General features: G+C 41.6%; 1 protein-coding gene across 1 annotated transcript in view; it reads right to left on the bottom strand.

Moving 5' to 3' along the window:
- Window positions 1-619: 619 nt before the first annotated feature.
- CFAP20DC (CFAP20 domain containing) overlaps window positions 620-23,329 on the bottom strand; it is a 556,698-nt gene continuing 533,988 nt past the window's right edge. The window contains exon 18 of the mRNA XM_073592150.1: window positions 620-2,152. Coding sequence (XP_073448251.1) covers window positions 2,040-2,152 — 113 coding nt within the window. The 3' untranslated portion in view covers window positions 620-2,039. The remainder of the gene's footprint in view (window positions 2,153-23,329) is intronic.

Consider the following 23,329-nt stretch of genomic DNA (forward strand, 5'->3'; position numbering starts at 1 on the left):
TCATCCCAAAGGTGTTCTATCGGGTTGAGGTCAGGACTCTGTGCAGGTCAGTCAAGTTCCTCCACCCCAAACTCGCTCATCCATGTCTTTATGGACCTTGCTTTGTGCACTGGTCCAAATCATTTGGTGGAGGGAGGATTATTGTGTAAGGTTGTTTTTCCGGGGTTGGGCTTGGCCCCTTAGTTCCAGTGAAGGAAACTCTTAAGGAATCAGCATACCAAGACAATGTGGACAATTTCATTTTCCCAACTCTGTGGGAACAGTTTGGGGATGGCTCCTTCCTGTTCCAATATGACTTTGCACCAGAGTACAAAGCAAGGTACATAAATACATGGATGAGCAAGTTTGGGGTGGAGGAACTTGACTGGCCTGTACAGAGTCCTGACCTCAACCCGATAGGACACCTTTGAATTAGAGCGAAGACTGAGAGTCAGGCCTTCTCGGCCAACATCAGTGCCTGACCTCGCAAAAGTGCTTCTGGAAGAATGATCAAACATTTCCATAGACACACTCCTAAACCTTGTGGACAGCCTTCCCAGAAGAGTTGAAGCTGTTATAGCTGAAAAGGGTGGGCCAACTCAATATTGAACCCTACAGACTAAGACTGGGATGCCATTAAAGTTCATGTGCTTGTAAAGGCAGGTGTCCCAATACTTTTGGTAATATAATGTATATCACCTGTATACCTTGTTTCAAGACAATCATAGGAATAAAGTGAACCTGTGTTTTGCATTCAGGACAAGGCAAAAGATCCACTTTATAAAACAAAAACATTTGTGCAAGCTGAACAAAATCTCACCGTATAAATACTAATAGATTCATTCCTATATCATTGGCTCCATCTAGTGGCCAAAATGCAGTATAGTACTCTGAAATACCTCAACGAGAAAAAAATGTAACATTTTGTCCACTAGATGGAGCTGATCATACAGGAAAATATCTATTAGAAAACAGACAGTGAAATTTCCTCCAGCTTGTACAAATGTTTGTGACATTTGTGTGACACATATTTTATAAGTAGACCCCTTAGTTTCAGGAGATTAGGAGTGAGATTTGGTGATGTTACTTCTGGGCTGCTTATTGTTCTCCTTGAAGAAGAGAAGACGCCAAGCCCTGTCTATATCAAGATGTCTGTTTTACACAGAGACAAGCTGCAGAAGGAGGCCTGGGAAATCAGTATTAGGGAAAAGATCAACTTGGGAAGACCACAGGCAATGATATTGACTGGTCCCTTGTCCCCTACCTCACTTTTTTAGGGCAGAGCTTCTAGAACGGAGTTTTCCCATTAAAGGATGGGATTGGGGCGGATAAATAAAAACCGCTGCCTGAAAACAGAATTTAGCCAGCTTATAAGCAATCTTGAAGGCACATTAGCCTCTTTTTTTTATTATTTAAGGGCCGGTTCACACCATAAAAATGCAATCCGGATGCGTTCCAGGTGCTTTTCTGCATGCGCGTTTTTGATGTGTTCCAGTGCGTTTTTGGTGCGTTTTTGATGCAGTCCAGTGCACCCCCCCCTTTTTTTTCCCCTTAACCTTAAATAAGTACATGGTTGTTCCAGTGCTTTTTTGGTGCATTCCGTTGCATTCCCGTGAGTTTCTGATGCTTTTACAGCGTTCCAGTACAGTCCAGTGCAGGAAAAATGCAGCATGTTCTACTTTTTTTCTGGAACTGGAACGCACTGGAACTGCAAGCACTGGTGTGAACTATGCCATTGAAAACCATATAACCTACTTTCTATGCGTTTTTGATGCAGAAAAAAAACGCACTGGACTGCATGTGGTGTGAACTGGCCCTAAAAGCATCAAAAACGCACTGGAACGCACCGCAACGCACCTAAATGCACCAAAAACGCACTGCAACACACTTGTCCTTATTTAAGGTTAAGAAAAAAGAGGGGGGGGGGAAAGCACTGGACTGCATGAAAAACGCACCAAAAACGCACTGGAGTGCATCAAAAGCGCGCATGCAGAAAAGCACCTGGAACGCATCCAGACTGCGTTTCTACGGTGTGAACCGGCCCTTACAATATAAACATGTTAAGCTAATTCGTAATATTTTCCAGTTTCTGGGTCGAAATAACAGTTCAGACACGGATCATACAACAAGGTCAGTATTTCCTCTTCTTCATCAGCGCAAATTCCATCATCACCTAAACGATAAGAAATGTATATCAGATACAGTTCAGGGTATAGAATTGGTGATGTTTCATGGTATATTTTTTATTCAGTTCACATTTTAAGGTTAATTGTAATGTTTACAGTTATTTTTGATGTATCTTAAGGACCAGTTCACACCAGATGCAGTTCCGTTTTTTCTGCACCAATACAGTCAGTTTCCGGTCAGTTTTCAGTCAGTTTCTGCACCAGAAACTGACCAGAAACTGTCTGCATGGTGTGAACTAGAGCCATTGAAATACATTTGATCTAAATCGGATTTGTTTGATTTTTAGCAAATTTATTTTAAAAGAAAATGCTTTTGGAGTAAAAAATCTAAAAGATAGTTTTCTATTTAAGATACATTAATAATTTCGTTTATTCAGCATGAAATGGAGCTTAGTTATATAGCATGAGGCTGTATATTCTGCAATATTTACATTTTTGGTAAACTCATTCAATGAATCCGAGCTCTGCAAGCTGAGATAACATGCACTGCATTGATGCATTCACACAATTTCACAGTAACCATGAGATAAAATAAAGTTCAGGAATATTCCTTTATCCCATTGTTTTGCAAATCTATGTACACTACAAACTGTATGATTGAATCGATTCTGATATTTCTGTTTTAATAATCTGACAGCTTATTATTCTAAATAGGAAACATTAATTTTGTTTGCAAATATTAAAGATTCTACCAGCAAGACTAAGTCCTTACATTTAAAGAGCACCTGTCATTTCAGATCCATCATGGCAGCGCCCGTTAGCTGCCGCCACGTCCCTCACCTTGTTGTGTCACTGCCGCATCACCAGCCGTCCCATTAAAGTGAATGGGACAAATTTGGACAGCCTCTGACTCCTCGTCCCCCCATTTTCCAGACTTATTACAATGTAAGTACTTATAGGGATGAGTAACTCTCTCCCTTTCTTTTTGTACATATCCTCCCTGTTGAGGGGTACAACATTGGATCATACTGGTCTACTCGTGTTTTGTTTTTTATAGATTTGCGTGCACCCGCCCCTGAAGAGTGGTATTATCTACGAAACGCGTTGGACTAATTTGGATGCTCTTATTCTCATGCAGATGCCCCTACTCAATACATTGTCTTGAGTTCTCCATCTACCAGGTAATTTTAAGTGTTTTTACTACATCCAGGATTCGTTCCATACCACACAGTGGTTGGCTGGTTGCTACCAATGTTTGTTTCTATATACGGTCTGTAATATGTGATTGACAATTTTATTCATTGCTGCATGTATCATGTCATTTTGTCCTTGTTTCAGCAATAAAAACATGTTTTTGATATCTTCTAGTGAACTCACCTCCATTTAAAGTTCCAAAAAAACCCCATTTCTTTTTGTAACTTTTATCTTAAACCTTTCTTGAAGTTAACACACATCTTGTTACCACCAAAGGTGTCCTATGATGATCCCTACAGTGGCAGCGCTGAGATCATGGCACCAAAATGAATTTTCCACAGACAAAACCTCGGACTTTTGTATGAAGGTGTGTGCCTGGATTTTGTCTTGCATACAAATGGCAAGGAATTGTCGGCCAACAAACACGAACGTAGTGACATACTACGTGATTTTTCAGCTCTTTAGCGCCACCCTTTGGGCTCCTTCTGCTAATTTCGTGTTAGTAGAAGTTTGGTGAGTGTCGATTCGTGCTTTTCATTTTGCACTTTTCAATTTGCACTTTTTATTTCGTGCTTTTCAGTTTGTTTCTGAACAGCCGTTCGTCAACCAGACATGTTGCGGAATCAGAGGAGATAACGTGTTATTTTTTATTGGCCTTGGAGTTATTGCTTTGACCCAAGTCCAGTCCAGGAACAGGAGGGGGATTTCTTGGACCAAAATTTGGTTGCTTTATTAATCGTGGCCAATTATGTCATATGCCTTTGCTGCGGGAGCTCCAAGAGAATAATCCAGAACACGCCGCGGAAAAGGAAGAGGCAGATTAGGAAGACTGCCTAGCAACTCAGGGTTTAGGTAAGTTTAAAATGTTTTTTTTTTCAAATGTTTTTTTTTTTATTTTTTTTAGAATTTTTGGTGAATTTTTTTTTTTTTCAGGGTGGCTCTCCACTTTAATTTTTTTGGTTGAATAATGATTTGATTTGTTATATTTTCTATATTTTTGGATGCATAGAATGCACTTTTTGGTTAAGTTCTATTGGCAGATATCATGTCTAATTTTATTTTTTTAATGCACAATAAAAAAAAATTGTGGAGAATAATACTTGTCTATGTGTTTTACTTCAAATGACAGTTTGGGAGTAGGCAGTTACATTTTAAAAAATACAATGTAAAATTGACAAGGGACACCAACATAGTTGTATCTTTGATCTTAAAACTACGGGATAATAATGGTGTTGTGGTAACTTGCCAAAAAAAAAAAAAAAAAAAATGCATAATAATATTAGTCTTGATATCACTAGAAAAAAAAAAAAGCCTTTGAAAATTTGTTTGCAATAACTCGATCAGTATCACCAGCAAAGCGGCTTCATTATTATCCCATTAAAGAAGAAGAGAATGTGAGCTGCATTTCGAGATTTCGAACGCTAATTTACAAGACCGACCGCTTCCGGCTCATCCTTGCTTCTGAGCATGCGTGTTTGTACTTTGGACTTTTGTCCGATGGACTTGTGTACACACGATGGGAAAATCCGACAACAGACATTTGTCTGCGGAAAATTTTAAAACCTGCCATCCAATATTTGTCCGTGGAAAATCCGACAACAATTGTCCGATGGAGCGTACAAGCGGTCAGATTTTCCACCAACAGCCTGTCATCACACATTTCCCGTTGGGGAATCCGATCGTGTGTACGAGGCTTAAGATGCCATGAAAATTGCAGTAACTGCTGCAATTTACCACTTGCTTGAGGAATGAGTTGAAACATTCCGAATCAGAAGGCAGCCTTGGCCATCACAGACAGCTGGATTAAGCTATGGGCTGTGGCTAGACCCAGGAAGACTACACTTCACCATTTGGATAATTTAAAAGCTGATAAGAGCTCACCAACCATCACAATAAAGGCTGATGACTTCTTATTTTTCTTTCCAGAGAAGTTTATATGGAAAATGATGCAAATAGGTTAGACAGATTCATTTCAGATCTGGTAGATACAAAGGTAGTTGAATAGCTTGAATACTAATTCACAAATATTTCTCCTGTTGTCTCTTAGTGAAATCTGGTTGCAGCCTTGCCTGGAATTCAAAGGCTTCATCCCGAGTGTTCCACAGATGCGTGTCATCTACTGGTTTATGTTTATGCAGCCCTTCAGTGTTGCACAGGTGTATAATGTTAAGGCAGATCATTCATTTTAAATGGAAGGTCAACACGGCCCAGTATAGCTAGAACTGCACCCTTTTTCTAGAAAGCAATGGATGTAGTGGTAACCTGCAGTGCAGGTAAATTACACCGCACTTACTATCGCATGTAACCTGCATTACAGCAATAAAATAGTGTGAAAACATGGCCTAAGTGCCATAAAAGGAAGTGCTTAAATCCAGTGAGATGCTTGAGGAAAGACCTCACTCTGTGACTCTGTTTGTAATCTCCGGTTCTTGTGAACACCACTTATGATTTCCTGTTACAGTTTTATGATTCCCATTGACAACTCGGCTTGCCTTTACCATGATTCCTGTCTGATAGCCACCTTTTTAGTAGGCTCACTTGCTGGTTACTGCCTGGCTCACTGGTGCCCATCAATACTGACCACTAAACTGACCTACCTGACACACATTGACCATTACTCTGACTTACCTGACACACATTGACCTACCTGACCATTACACTGACCTACCTGACCCACACTGACCTACCTGACCATTACACTGACCTACCTGACCATTACACTAACCTACCTGACCATTACACTAACCTACCTGACCCACACTGACCTACCTGACCCACACTGACCTACTTGACACACACTGACCTACCTGACCATTACACTGACCTACCTGACACAGGCTGACCTACCTGACCATTACACTGACCTACCTGAAACACACTGACCTACCTGACCATTACACTGACCTACCTGACACATAGTGACCTACCTGCCCATTACACTGACCTACCTGAAACACACTGACCTACCTGCCCATTACACTGACCTACCTGACCGTTACACTGACCTACCTGACCATTACACTGACCTACCTGACACAGGCTGACCTACCTGACCATTACACTGACCTACCTGACCATTACACTAAGCCACACTGACTTACCTGACACACACTGACCTACCTGACCATTACACTGACCTACCTGACCCACACTGACCTACCTGACACACACTGACCTACCTGACTATTACACTGACCTACCTGACCCACACTGACCTACCTGACCATTACACTGACCTACCTGACCCACACTGACCTACCTGACCATTACACTGACCTACCTGACCCACACTGACCTACCTGACCATTACACTGGCCTACCTGACCATTACACTGACCCACACCACTGACCCACACTGACTTGCCTGACACACACTGACCTACCTGACCATTACACTGACCTACCTGACCCACACTAACCTACCTGACCCACACTGGCCTACCTGACACACACTGACCTACCTGTCTATTACACTGACCTACCTGACCCACACTGACCTACCTGACCATTACACTGACCTACCTGACACACACTGACCTACCTGACCATTACACCGACCTACCTGACCATTACACTGACCTACCTGACCCACACTGACCTACCTGACCATTACACTGACCTACCTGACCATTACACTGACCCACACTGACTTACCTGACCATTACACTGACCCACACTGACTTGCCTTACACACACTGACCTACCTGACCATTACACTGACCTACCTGACCCACACTGACCTACCTGACCCACACTGGCCTACCTGACACACACTGACCTACCTGACCATTACACCGACCTACCTGACCATTACACTGACCTACCTGACACATAGTGACCTACCTGACCATTACACTGACCTACCTGACCCACACTGACCTACCTGACACACACTGACCTACCTGACCATTACAACGACCTACCTGACCATTACACTGACCTATCTGACCCACACTGACCTACCTGACCATTAAACTGACCTACCTGACACACACTGACCTACCTGACCATTACACTGACCTACCTGACCATTACAATGACCTACCTGATCCACACTGACCTACCGACCCACACTGACCTACCTGACCATTGCACTGACCCACACTGACTGACCTGACACACACTGACCTACCTGACCATTACACTGACCTACCTGACCTACCTGACACACACTGGCCTACCTGACACACACTGACCTACCTGACCATTACACTGACCTACCTGACCATTACACTAACCTACCTGACCCACACTGACCTACCTGACCATTACGCTGACCTACCTGATACACACTGACTTACCTGACCCACACTATCCTACCTGACCATTGCACTGACCTACCTGACACACACTGACCTACCTGACACACACTGACCTACCTGACCATTACCCTGACCTACCTGACACACACTGACCTACCTGACCATTACACTCACCTACCCGACTTTTCCACGTCAGACTTCAGCTGACCTCCTCCTGCAGCTCAGCCTTACCTGTAGTGTGCAGCGCACCCATCCTATTCATGGCCAGTCAGAGACAGCAGGCAGCTAGAGCCAGGACAGGAGAGCCGCCCGCCCATTTACACATTGCGAGTGCCGAGCAGGGATCTCATAGTGCTCGGTGCAGCCGCATTGTAATTTCCCGCCTCCTGGAGCCTGCAGCACCTATGATGAACGTCGCATGTCCCACAGTCCTGGCATTGGACCAGTGTGATGCCCATCATAGGTGCTGCAGGCTCCAGTAGGCGGGACTTGTTATGTCACTCGGTCACGCTCGGAGTAGGACCGGTCTCCGCCAGCTGCCGCTGAGTGGCTGCTCAGGGCTAATAAGATAATTATGAATTCCCAAGACCCGGGGCTTTTTGGGGGCCCACTCGGGGCTCCAGCCCCCCTCAGCCCCCCCCCCCCCCGACACCACTGCGGGAAGATGTAAATTTCCCAAGTTTCTCCCTCCTAAATGATCGCACATGGCTTTGGCACAAAAGTTTTCCTTTTTCTTGTTGATGTTGTCACAAACGCAGGGAGTTAGGTGAGTTGGGAGATGATGAAGGGGGGAGGACAAGTGGGTGGGGGAGTGCTAGATTGGGGGCTGAAGCATTGACATTTTGAGATTTTTTCCTTCACCCCCTTTTTTTTGGGGGGGGGGGGCTATCTCGAGTTTTTTTTTTATCTGGATGTGGGATCCTCTGCCTCTCACAATATCTCTTGCCTCCTCCATGGGGAAGAAACTAGATGCATATTGCTATTTTGATGGGATACTAAGAGATGCACCTTTTACAAAATGTTTGTTTATGTATCATGTCATATGTATGTTGTGTCATGTCTGAGATGTTAGTCCATTGAAAGAATGCTGTATTGGCCCTTTTTTTTAAGCAATGTTTTATGTTTTGTAATTGTTTTTTTCTTAAATTGAATAAAAAAAGAATTTAAATATGAAATACTCAATTTAACGTAGTCAAATCAGATAACAGGTCATTTCCAACTGACTGCTGTGTTTCACTGCATTCTGTACATTCCTCATTTATCATGACAATTCTTTCCTTAATGAGTCAACATTTCCTTAGTGCCTGACATACTTATATAATATTGTTTAGCACTTGATGATTTGTTCCATTCAATAAATGCTTTTCTGCTATAGCAGAGGTATCGTCGCTCTCAGGCTGACAGCTGCATGATGTATTTTGGTTGGTTGTACTTTGAGTTTTCTGACAATAAAATATAGTAATGTGTATTACATGATGCAAGCAAAATAAAATGTAAAAACTAAAAGCTATAACACAAGAGGACTTTAGAGAACAACAGTTATTTTCAAGGCTGCATTTTATTGACAGGAGCATTAACTGACGATAAGGCCATGGATACAGCTCCACAAAAATATCACTTGTGCATACCAGGGGCAAGGTAACACATTCTCGCTGGCACTGCCACCAGCTGTTGGCAGGATATCATTTTAAGGTTCCAGATTAAGGTCACGATGTTGATTGTGGAAACCACTGGTCCTTAGATTTTATTGCCAATAACCCTTCAATTCAAACTTAACTGACAGCCTCTGGATATGTGTAATGGAGCAAGCTTACAGCAAACAGAACATTTAGCCATAAACGTACGCTGTCAGACTTGCTTTAAATCACTAAAAAAACATAGCACAACTAAAGCACTCAAAACAGTTATGTTTAACCCGTTATTATCTATCAGTAGCAGCAGATCTATGCTCTAAAAAGCTGAATTGCTGTATTAAATCATAAATCAGAAACATACAGTAAGTATTTAAACTAGTTGTGAACATACTATGTTATAGATACTTTTAGACTTTCTAATACAGTTATAACTATGCAGGTACCTTAACTCATTGGCTTAGTTTCAGAAAAGTTCTTTCTTACCTTTTTAACAAAGCTAGCCACTTGCCGATCGCCCATAGAACATTTACAGCGGGCGGCTGGCACAGGCAGATGGGATCACATACATTTACGTCATTCAGCCTGTTCCGGGTTAGGCCCCAGTGCTATTGCTGGCCGGGGGATGGTTATCATGTCAACAAAGCTGTTATGAATGAATTAACAGCTGTGTTTTCTATAGAGTGATGCTGTGATTGACCCACGGCTATCACATGGTACCTGGGCCACTCACAGCACCCTATACCATGTGAGTAGCTGTAGCCAATCACAGATCACTAGCAATCACAGCTGTTATGAATATACCCAGGCCCGGAATGGCCATAGGGCAGACCGGGCATTTGCCCGGTGGGACAGGACAGGGTTAACACAGGCCATGGCCGCCGCTCGCCTACCGCTATGCGGCCGTGCCTGTGCCTTCTCTGGCGGAACTAGCGGCTGCATGGGCTGAGCTGTGTGTCTCTCACACACAGCTCAGCCTAAGAGCCGCGCTGACAGTTCCGCTCTCGGCCCCTACAGACTGCTCCTCCTCCTCTGGGCCGCTGTCAGGATGTCCTCCCCCTCTCCCCCTTTCTCATGTCGGGCTTGTGGGCAGCACAGGATGGGAGAAAAGAAAGCTTCTTGCTTGTTCTTCTTCCCTCCCAATTATTGGCCACAGCAAAGGGCTAATCAGAAAAAACTAGTGGGGCATCATGGGAAATGTAGTCCCAGAGATAGGAGGCCCAATTGATCTTAGCAGGTAGACGGCTACAGTCCCCAGCATGCACTCTGCTAGGGAGAAAACAGAAATCCCGGAAACAAGCAGGTACTACAGGAGACATGGAAAAAGAACGGGGACTGTGCTCGTGGAACTAATAGCCCCAGCACCACCAGATAGAGCCACGCTGTACCCACACCACCAGAGAGAGAGAGAGAGAGAGAGAGCATCACGCTGTACGCGCACCACCAGAGATCCATGAGAGCCACACTGTACCCACACCACCAGAGAGCCACACTGTACCCACACCACCAGAGAGCCACACTGTACCCGCACCACCAGAGAGCCATGCTGTTCCCGCACCACCAGAGAGAGAGAGAGAGAGCCACGCTGTTCCTGCACCACCAGGAGAGAGAGCCATGCTGTACCGCACCACCAGAGAGAGAGCCACTCTGCACCACACCACCAGAGAGAGAGAGCCACGCTGTGCCCGCACCACCAGAGAGCCACGAGAGCCACACTGTACCGTGACACCAGAGAGAGCCACGCGGTACCGCACCACCAGAAAGAGAGCGCCATGCTGTCCAGGACCACCAGAGAAAGCAGGTCAGTGTCACTGGGCAGTGTGGGCACAATAGGAAACAGACAGTACTAGCATTATATGGCCACAATAGGATTGGGACACTGTAATCTAAAGGGGACTGCACTGTAAAGGGGCACTGTAATCATTACAGTGCCCCTTTACAGTGCAGTCCCCTTTATATAATAGTGTCCCTGCACACTGCAGTGTGGAGGACCGACACCAGCCGCCCCCGCGAATGTCTACAGACATCTCTCCCCCCCGGTCCCTGCAAAAGTTGGCTGCTCAGTCTAAAGTGCCCGGGCCTATTTTTTGTCCCAGTCCAGGCCTGAATGTAACCCATTCATCACAGTTCAAAACATTGCTGTTACAATGATCATTATTATAACAGAAATCAGGCTGGATTCACACTTCGGCAAATTGGATGCGGGTTCCCTGCATCCAATTCACATGACAGGAAAGTGTGACTGGCTCTCAATGGAGCCGGTTCACACAGCTCCGGGGCGGCCGCGGAGCTACCTCTTTGGCTCGGTTTCAGGTCCGAGTTCAGGCAAAAATTTAGACCTGATTCGCCCCTGAAACGGTGAACAGGGACGCTCCGCATATAGTGTGAACCCAGCCTGAAAGTGTAAAACAAGAAAAAGAATCTCTGATCACCCCCCAGAGTAGTACAGTGTTACTATGGTGACACTGAACTATTCTGATGAGAGTTTGTAAACAAATTGTTTAAAAAAAAAAATAATGTAAAGAAAGAAAATAAAATGTTTAAAAAATTGAATAAAAAATGATCTATTTTTTTTTTTTAACATACCATCACCAGTCAGTATCCCTAATCACCAGTCATATGAAAACAAAATATTTAATTTCTTAATTTTCTAAAAAATTGTGACAAAAAATTGCAACTTCAAAAAACTCACCATGCCTCTTACTAAATACCTTGGACTGTCTTTCCAAAAAGGGGTAATTTGGGGGGGTATTTGACAATTTAAGGGCCTCAAAAAATTAGGTACATCAGGACTGATCCATTTTCAAATATATATACCATATTGTATATACTATATAACTTTCACACAAACCAATTGATATAGACTTATTGGGATTTGTTTTTACCAAAGACATGTAGTAGAATACATTTCAGCCAAAATTGATGAAAAAAATTGATTTTGTTGGATATGTTTTATAGCAGAAAGAAAAAAAAAAGTTTATTCATTGCCGATGTTTGCGTACGTGATTGCGCCTGTATGAGCAACAGGTACGTGGTTAAAGATTTTCCAACATTGCACGGACATGTAACAATCAATAAAAAAGGTTTTGTTTGGTAAATGCATTAAAAGAGAAGTATGGGAATACGTTTTTTTTTTTTCAGATCATACTTACCTAACTGGATGCAGCATCTGTCCCCCGCCAGCTCTAACACTAAGAGCCGAGCGCTCTAACACCACCGATTGCTCGGTTCTCGCAGCTCCCGTAGCAGAGAGCTGCTGACTGTCAGTCACCGGCTTTCTGCTCTGCCCCATACTCTATGCTCACTAGAGAGCTGGGCTGTGGAGGGGGCGGGAGCATCCAGCTCAGGCTCTCAGCGACTCAGGGAGAGGCTAAACGGATGTCGTTCCAGGCATTTGGGCGGATCCTGACTTCATTGTCTCGATCTTGCCTGAGCCTGGACCAGCTCTGTGATATCAGCAGACAACAGACTTCAGCCCGCTGTCTGCTGAAAACGGGTCACAGGAGTACAAAGCGAACTACATTATTATGATCCACAGGAGAAGTACAGCCAAACGAGCTTTGGTTGTACTTCTCCTTTAATTAGTATTTCTTTTGACATGTTATTTGCTTAGTATTGATAATGAAAGCAACTAAGCCTATACATATCTAAGATTTTTTAAATGTATTGATTAATTAAATCAATAAAAAATGCATCTATTGATCATGAGAGTTTTTGATTTTGGAGGGCTCTAACTACTGATTGCTAAGAAAAGGATTGCCAATCATTGACAAAGAATGTAGGAGGTGCTTATGTGATATAAAGAGAATATTTTTGAAAAATTTGAAGTTATTGGTCATGCTGGGAACAAGATTATGGTGGGTCTCGGAAGCCCAGTGATTCTTGCAAGGATAGGCAGAATTCTCCCTGTTCAAAAGAGATGTCAATCTATGGTAATCTTAATGATAGATCCAATTTGGACATAAGTATGGTAATATTTTACTGTGTGCAGAAAAACCTTCTAATCATCAGACCTCTTACTCCCAAGCCTCCTCTCAGGAAGGAGAAATGTACAATACCTTGAAAAAGTATTCATACCCCTTGAAATTTTCCACATGTTGTCGTGTTACAACCAAAAAGGTAAATGTATTTTATATGGATTTTATGTGATAGACCAACACAAAGTGTCACATAATTGTGAAGTGAAAGGAAAATGATAAATGGTTTTTATTTTTTTTTACAAATAAATATGTGAAAAGTGTGGGGTACATTTGTATTCAGCCCCCCTGAGTCAATACTTTGTAGAACCGCCTTTCACTGCAATTACAGCTGCAAGTCTGTTTGGTGATGTCTCTACCAGCTTTGCACATCTAGAGAGTGACATTGTTTTTTTGACATTTTTGCCCATTCTTCTTTGTAAAATAGCTCAAGCTCTGTCAGATTGCTTGGGATATTTTTTTTTTATAACCTAACCCTGCTTTAAACTTCCCCACAACTTTATCCCTGACCTGTCTGGTGTGTTCCTTGGCCTTCATGATGCTGTTTGTTCACTAAGGTTCTCTAACAAACCTCTGAGGGCTTCACAGAACAGCTCTACTTATACTGAGATTAAATTACATGCAGGTGGACTCTATTTACTAATTTGGTGACTTCTGAAGGCAATTGGTTCCACTAGATTTTAGTTAGGGGTATCAGAGTAAAGGGGGCTGAATACAAATACACGCCACACTTTTCACATATTTATTTCTAAAACATTTTGAAAACCATTTATCATTTTCCTTCCACTTCACAATTATGTGCCACTTTGTGTTGGTCTATCACATAAAATCCCAATAAAATACATTTACGTTTTTGGTTGTAACATGACAAAATGTGGAGAATTTCAAGGGGTATGAATACTTTTTCAAGGCACTCTAAATTTTGGCAGCTCTAGCATCTCTAGTACGTGGTATTTTCTGATTGGTGTTGCAGACCATAAACTTGCTGTATCATGGCACCATCTAGTGGCTGAAGGATAGATTAGTATCTGAGATGCAGGGTTTTACCTAATTTTGTATGATTTAGCACCTCCTTCAGTCACCTGAAGAGTAGAAGGGTAAATCACACACACATGCTGCAAGTTTGAATTGCTCTTCAAGTCAGCAACTGTTATGCCGCGTACACACGGTCAGATTTTCTGACGGGAAATGTTTGATGTGAGCTTGTTGAACATTGAACATTTGCTGTCAGAATTTTGGCACACAAATGTTTGAGAGCAGGTTCTCAAATCCGATCGCATGTACACAAGTCCGTCGCACAAAAGTTGACGCATGCTCGGAATCAAGCAGAAGGAGGCGCACTGGTTATTGAACTTCCTTTTTCTCGGCTCATTGTACGTCACGGCATTCTCACGTTCGGAATTTTGGGCCAACATTTGTGTGACCGTGTGTATGCAAGACAAGTTGGAGCCAACAACCTTTGGAAAAAAATCCACGGTTTTGTTGTCGGAAAATCCGATTGTGTGTACGCGGCATAAGAGTCATGTGGACCCAAAAAAACAGTATGTTTCCTCACAGAAAGGATTTTGTTTGAGTAGAGTTCTGCCAACTACAATGGGGTTTTAATTAAATAGTTTAGAAAAAATCCCTTTCTGGTGTTCTTCTTTAGGGTATGTGTAGGTGGGCAAATGCATTATATATTATACTATATACTATACTTCATTTTTAGAGAATTCTGGCCTGCTGCTGAACTCATTTTCCCCCGTCCTATGTTCCTATCTGTATATTCGTGTTTCTAATTGTAATGACCAATGCTTAAAGAGGAAGTAAACCCTGGTGGGTTTTACTTCCTCTTTGTTTCCCTGCAAAGGTAAAGCATAATGGGCTACTTACTATACATCGCATAGTAGCCCATTATGTGTCACTTACCTGAAGCCGAAGCCCGCGATATCACTGCTGTCCCCTATTCCACGAAGTGTCCATGCACCGTAGACATCGGCGATTGCCTTTTTTGTAAATATCTCCTAAACCGCGGGGGGGGGGGGTTTGGGAGATATTTTGAGCACCTACAGGTAAGCCTTAATCTAGGCTTACCTGTAGGTAAAAATGGTTGTAACAGGTTTGCAACCACTTTAAAGTGTATCTAAAGCCATAATTTTATACTTAGCATTGAAAAGAGTGGGATATTAGAAGATTAGAAAACATTAGAGCCCCTGATAGATTTTAATGCTATCTGGGATGTATTAGCGAGATTTCCCCTCACCTTCTGTTCTAGGGATGTTTTAGCAGAGAGGAAGTAGGGAAAAATCTGTAACAGGAAACAGAACAACAATGAAAAGTTGACAGGGCTTCTAGCATTCCCCCACTGAACCCAAATCTTTTATCTGTGTTACAGTTTTTTTTCACTTCTTATCTGGTGAAAAGGTTGTGCCCAGGACAGTTAAGAAATGGGAACCCTATCTGAGTCCTGGATAGCAGTAAAGCCTGACCTGTTTTAATCTTTCCCTACTCTATCCATAACTAGGAAAACTGTTTTGACTATAGATACACTTTAACAAACGTTCTCCCTTTAGCAGGTATTAGCCAACATTTTTCTTGGCTGCTAGCTGTCATTGACAGCTTTGGTCCCCGCTAACCACTGGGAACCAATCAGAGCGATACCCGATCATAAGATCACTATGTCAGCAGTGACAGAGTGATCACAGGCAAGCTTCAATCAGAAAAAAAAAAGATGGTTTCAGCTTGCAGAGTTCACTGCAGCCTGTAGATGGCAGCATGCCCCTGTTTAATACGGTTTAGTACTGGAATTGTCTGACACAATTATTAAAAAAAACAAAAAAATAAATAAAAATTTTAATCTTTTTAAAAAATGTTTCTACTTGTTTAAAGGGGTTGTAAACCCTCAAGGTGAAAAACCTCCTGCAATGCAGCAGCCCCCTAGAGCCCCCCTTTTACTTCCCTGAACCCGGTCTTTCCAGTGACAGGGACGAGCACTCCGGGTCCGGCCGGGGGCTTGGGTCCTGATTGGATAGATTGATAGCAGCGCAACCATTGGGGGGGGGTGGGGGCAGGTGGGGCCGAGTCCTGCTGTCTGTCAATAGACGCAGCAGCAGGACATGGGAGCGCGCCCGCACGAGTGCCCCGAGGGAGAGCGGTACAAAATGAATGGGCGCAAATCACACTGCAAAGAATTGCACACAATTTGAACAGGAATGCAGTGCAATTCCCATCCAAATCCCATGCAATTTCCCCCACCACTTCTTTGTGTATGTATAGAAAGCGATTAAAGCGCCATCTAGTGGGCAGTTTAAAAAATGGTAGAACTCACAGTACATAGAGCCTGCATGCACAGGCCGCTGGAGGTGCTCACAGGGCTGGAGGAGATGTAGAGGCGGTCCGCCCCCAAGCTGACATCACTTCCGCCCTATACCCACGGGGTCCCGAAACTTCTCCTCCAGCCCTGTGAGCACCTCCATGTAGATTATTTTGCATGTGGCCAGATGTGTACTGTGAGTTTAAAACATTTTTTAAACTGCCCACTAGATGGTGGTTTTCCCTTTCTATAAATGCACACACTCAGGAGCAGTGGGGAAAGCTGCATGCGATTTGGACAGGAATCACACTGCATTACTGTTCAAATCGCATGCCAATCTTTGCAGTGTGATGCCCCATTTTTTTTGTATCAACGCAAATTGCACCGCAAAGTATTGGTACTCGGTCTTGGCGCGTACTTGACCGAAAGTATCAGTACTCGATAAAAAAACAGTATTGTTTCAACCTTAATTCATAGAGTTATAGTAAAGTTAAATGGCTCATGTTGACATTGCTAAATTAGGCCTGGCAACCCAGGCTTCAATGACTACTGGCCATTAAAGGGTTAAGCTGCATCAAGCTGCTTTCACATTCCCATTGGCATTTCTAATGTGAAGAATCATGTACACACGCCCCAAAGTATTACTCATGTTTGGATTACAAATACCGCACTTAGAGGCGCTGTGTTTCTTTTCCTTTGTTACTCATGTTTGGTGACCTTGGATTACATTTTGAAAATGCTGTTTATTCATGTTTTGTTTTGTTTTAACTGTTGATTGGAGTATTTTCATCCTCATTAAATCTTATAAGAGAGTTCGTTTTGGTGCAATATTCAAAGTTGAATCCGCATCCTCTCTTATCTTCAGTGTTAGCAACAGAATCTGTTTTAGCATTAAGAAACAGCAAAACCTCATTGATGTAGAAGGCATTTAAAGGTCAATAAATCATAATAGCTCAGGGGAACACATCTTGTTTTTAGCAATTGGATGTATCAGTACGCATTAAACATGAGGGAAAGTGAATGAATTCAGCTTTTATCATTTTACTTTATTCATTGTTTCCAGCAGAAAATTAATGTAGACCTAGCTGTCGCTGATATGCAAATGTAATCCTTGGAACACTGTATTAATATAAAATATCAGTTCTCTAACTAAATGAATGGATAATGGGATGAATTATATTTCAATGTTATTTGAAATGATGTTAGACAAAAAAAGTACTTTTTATAGTATGCGGAATTACTTGGGTTTCTAACCCCCCCCCCCTTTTGTACTTTGCTAGCTGCTCTGCCGAAACCAACCTTGACCTTTCACCTCTACATATGGGAGCCAATAAATGCAGCAGTTAACCCCCTACTCCTTTTTTGTTTACAAAAGTTTTATTTGGAAGATTTAAGAAATGATTACAAAGCAAAGAGGACAATATCTTTTGAGTATACAATAATGTACATTAGAAACAGTATACAGTATTATTTGGATATTCTACAGGTATACAACATATATAGCCAGTTACGAGAGAAAGAATACAGCATAACCACAAAGATCATAATGCTGGGTAGAAATGAAAGGCAATTCTATGGAAATGTAGTGAGAATATTGGTAAAAACATCTGAGAGTATGTACGTGGTAGGTAGAACGTAATAGTGTGGGGATTAATTATCAAATCCAGTGAGTCCATTTTTTGTTGTAAATATGCATACTGTCATGTAGAGTGTGGTGGATTCTCTCAGATATTTTAAGCATTTCCATCCTGGATAAGACCTGAGGCCAAGGTAAGTTTTTGGATTTCCAATTGAGGGCTATCATCCATTGGATAGAACTGAACAAGGAGTGAATCAGTCTAACACAGGAAGGTGGAATATCAGGAATTGTTGCATATAGTATGCATATTTGTGGTGAGAGGTTGATTTTCTTTTTTGCAAGTAATTCCATTTTACTAGCAGTAGCCCTCCACACTGGTTCCAGGTGTTCACAGCTCCAAAAAATATGAAGATATGTGTCAGGTTCAGTACAGCCCCTGGAACAGCAAGGAGAGGCTGCCAGATAAAAGGAGTGGATTTTCGAGGGTGTCAAATATAGTCTGGAGATTAGTTTCATTTGTGACTCTCTAAAAGAAGCTACTATATTACACTTACGAAGGTTCTCTGTCATAGTGTTCCAAGTTTCTATGGGGATAAGACTGTCAAGATCAGCTTCCCGGTGTAACATTGGGCTGGATTTTTCAGGTTTTGTGATGTTATTGAGATACCTATAAAGTAGGGAAATCAAGCCTTTGTCTCTTGAGGAATTTATACAGATGTGCTCAAATAGGGTCGTTTGGGATTGGATGACTAATGAGTTGTGTTCTGTATAGAAGTTTTTGATCTGGAGGTAATTTGTGAGTTCAGAGGAGGGAAGGTTGTATTTAGAGTGCAGAGCAGGAAAGGAGGGGAACGTCTTGTATGCTGCGTACACACGAGTGGACTTTTTGACTGGACTGGTCCGACGGACAATTCGACTGTGTGTGTGGGCTTCATCGGACCTGCAGCAGACTTTTTCGGTTGAAAATCTGACGTACTTTAGATTTGGAACAGTCCGGTTGAAAAGTCCGCTCGTCTGTATGCTAGTCCGACGGACGAAAACTGATGCTAGGGCAGCTATTGGCTACTGGCTATCAACTTCCTTATTTTAGTCCGGTGTACGTCATCACGTACGAATCTTTCAGACTTTGGTGTGATCGTGTGTAGGCAAGCCCGTTTGTTCGGAAAGTCCGTCGGAAGTCCGCCGAAAGTCCGTCGGATAGACCGTTGGACCAGTCCGGTCGAAAAGTCCGCTCGTGTGTACGCGGCATAAGAATACAGTGATCTCAGAGTGGTCAGATTGTTGTTTCGCCAGTGCAGGAATGAGTTGTTGTTATTATGTTTTTGTGAAAGTCTAGAATCACCTAGAAAGGATGCTATAGGGGGGGTGTCTGATGATAGTTTAAAGGTTTTATTAATTTTAAGTCATAATTGAAGAGAGTGGGCAACTATGCTGTTTAATTTAAGGATTTTATGGTGAGAGTTTAAATTGGACCATAAAGGTTGATTTGAAGTTTAACCATGGAATGTATGGGGTAGGGGCAAACCATTGGGCCATTTGTGGGAGTTTGGTTGCTAAGAAGTATTGCCAAATGTTTGGGAGGCCAAGTCCACCTTTATTTTGAGGCCTAAACATAAGAGAGTAACTGCATCTTGGTCTCTTATTTGACCAAATCTGTTAATCTCTCTTTTCTAACCCCCTACTCTTATACAGTGAATTTATACTTTATATTAAATGTATTAAAATAAAGTGTGGCTGGAATTACATTGTTCTTAGTGCAATGCAGCACACATGGGGGTTGATTTACTAAAGCCAAATAGACTGTGCACTTTGCAAGTGCAGTTGCTCCGGAGCTTAGTAAATAAAGTAAAGCTTCAGGGTTTGCAAAGAATACCCAATCACATGCAAGGAAAATTAAAAAAAAACTGCATTTTTGCTGGCACATAATTGGGTGATGGAAGTCATCAGAGCTTCTGCTCATTTACGAAGCTCTGGAGCAACTGCACTTGCAGAGTGCACAGTCTATTTGTCTTTTTTTTTTTCCAAAAATTTTTTTTATTTTATCAAATAAGAACATGACAATTAAAGTTGTTGCAAATGGTACCTAACATTATAATAATAAACATTGAAAAGGCATATAAAATAGGCTTCAATCAGATCTTGATGAGTCTATTTGTCTTTAGTAAATCAACCCCATGGTGTCACATACATATAGGGGTGAATGAGCCTAGTACAGCTTCCTTTTCCTTTTCACAATAAAATGCTGCACAGTGATAGCCTAGCCTTATACAAAATGTCTACTTGACATGCATTTTCATGCAGCAAAATGCTAAAGGTTTGCTGCATCAAAACTGATAAATATATTTAGACCCAACAGACACCACAAGATGCCCTTCCATTACCTTCACTTGACCTTCAGAAGATTTACCCGCCTTCATGACCAGGCCACTTTTGCGATAAGGCACTGCGTTACTTTAACTGAAAATTGCACAGTCGTGCGACACTACCCAAATAAAATGTATGTCATTTTTTCCCCACAAATAGAGCTTTCTTTTGGTGGTATTTGATCACCTCTGCGGTTTCTATTTTTTTGCACTATAAACAAAAAAAGACTAGCAGTTTAAAAAAAAAAACAATATTTTTTTACTTTCTGCCATAAAACATATCCAATAAAAAAATTTAAAAATCTAATTTCTTCATAAATTTAGGCCAATGTATTCTGCTACATGTTTTTGGTAAAAAAAAATCCCAATAAGCATATATTGATTAGTTTATGTGAACATTGTAGCATCTACAAACTATGGGATATATTTATGGAAATTTTTTCTTTTTTATATACTAGTGATGGTGGCGATCAGCGTGACTTATAGCAGGACTGCGATATTGCGATGGACATTCTGACACTAACTGACACTTTTGACACTTTGTGGGAACCAGTAACACTAATACAGTGATCAGTGCACTGTCACTGTACTAATGACACTTGCTGGGAAGGGGTTAAACATCTAGGGCAATCAAAGGGTTAACTGTGTGCCTAACCAGTGTTTGTGTTTAGTATGTGTGCTTCTTTTACTAGGGGAAGAGATGGATTTGAGTCCCTGCTTAGCAGGAACACAGAATTCATCCCTCCCCCTGTCAGAACGAAACTCTGCCTTGTTTACAGAGCTCCGTTCTAAGTTTCTGTCCAACGATCGGCGAATGCTGTCGAACATCGAGTGCCCGGCACCTGCAGATTGGTTTCTGCTGTGAATAACAGCAGAAGCGGTACGCCTGGCACAGCTGCCACCCTGTAGCAGTAAAACTGCTATGGGGCAGACATCAAGTGGTTGTAGGTTTTTTTACCTTACTGAATTCTATGCAGTAAGATAAAAAAAAAACCTTCTGCATGCAGCTCCCCCTGCAGCCCCCCTAAATACATACCTGAGCCCGATCTCGATCCAGCGATGTGCACGAGAGCCGAGGCTTTCTCCCTCCTCATTGGCTCCTGCTGCTGTCAATCACAGCCAGTGATGAGGGAGTGGGCTTATGGACACAGAGCTGGCATCAGGAGTGGACATGCATGAGTGCCTCCATAGTAAGTAGCTTGTTTCGGGGGCACTCAGCAGAGGAGGAGGAGCCAGGAGTGCCGGCAGAGGACCTGAGAAGAGGAGGATCTGGGCTGCTCTGTGCAAAACAATTGTACAGAGCAGGCAAGTATGACATGTTTGTTATTTAAAAAAAAAAAAAACATGAACCTGTAATATCATTGTCCCTGAAACTTGTTTTGTTCTACGCTTGAGGTCACTGGCTTGATGAACAAACTGCAGCTCTAGCTTCTGTCATTTCCCTGTGGGTGAATCTGTGGCAAGTAAGGGGTGCCATACAGGGATCAAATTTTGAATGATTTATGCTGCATTGGTTGAAATGTGAGCCGTAGGTGTCCCTGTTGGTACCACCCAGCTCAACTAAAGTCGACTGTTTAGTCAACTTTTATCAAAGGAGCCAGGTGGAAACTTGTCAGCCAAACAGCACCTGCATCCCATCAGATGTAGACACTGTTTGCGTATTCTGACAGCTGCAGGTGCTGTCAGAATATAATAGCTGGCATTGCAGATTCGTCCATTCATGCAGGCTGAACAAAACACATGTATGTATGTATGGCCAGATATAGACAGCACAATGGTGGTCAGCAGAGTCAGCAGGATTTACAGTATTCATATTGTAAGGGAATGTCAGTCCAGTATGTAAAATTAAAATGTGAAATTAAATCAGAGTTCCACTCTGTCTGATAATGGTAATATGCAGGTACGTTGCAGAGATAGATAGATAGAAGACATGTGCACTGACAAAAATCTCGTTAGTTTTTTTGCTTTTTTTTCAGAAATTTGGAAATTCGGAAATCCGAAATTTGGAAATCCGAAATTTGGAAATCTGAAAATTCTAAATTCAGAAATTCGAAAATTCTGAAATTCAAAAAATCGCAAAATTCGAAAAACCGAGATTCAGAAATTAGGAAATTCGGATTTCTGAATTTTCGAATTTCCGAATTTCGAATTTTTGAATTTCCGAATTTCCGGATTTTCGGAATTCGAAAATTCGGAAATTCAAAAATTCAAAAATCTGAAAAAAAGAAAGAAAATCAGTAAAATTTGAAATAACTAACTATTAAATTATAGATATAAGAATTTCCTTTTAAATTTGGCTGTTTGTGAACATAACGAATACAAATTTATCTGAAGTTACGAATTATCTGAAATAACAAATGCCGCATCTAAACAAATGGAATGGAACAAATTAATAATAAATAATAATAATAAAAAGGTATTATTATTATTGTTATTTATTATTATTAGATTGTTACGTTCCATTTGTTTAGATACGGCATTTGTTATTTCAGATAATTCGTAACTTCGGATACATTTGTACTCGTTATATTCACTAACAGCCAAATTTTGAAGAAAATTCCAATGCCTATAATTTAATATTTATTAGTTATTAGTTATTATTTTGGGTTTTCGAATTTTCAGATTTTCATTCTTTTGAATTTTCAGATTTTCATTCTTATTCTTGGGTTTTCAAATTTCCAAATTTTAGAATTTTGAAATTTATGAAATTTCGAATATTTGATTTTCCTAATTTCGCATTTTCAAATTTCCTCATTTGGAATTTCTGAACTTCCAAAATGTTCCAATTACCGAAATTTTGAATTTCTGGATTTCCGAAATTCTGAATTTTCGAAATATTGAATTTAGAATTTGTCAAAATTCGTTAAAAAACTAATTTGGAACTAAACGAATTGCACATGTCTAATAGATAGATAGATAGATTCAT

Source organism: Aquarana catesbeiana, linkage group LG07 (assembly GCF_042186555.1).
Source record: "Aquarana catesbeiana isolate 2022-GZ linkage group LG07, ASM4218655v1, whole genome shotgun sequence".
Lineage (NCBI taxonomy): Eukaryota > Metazoa > Chordata > Amphibia > Anura > Ranidae > Aquarana > Aquarana catesbeiana.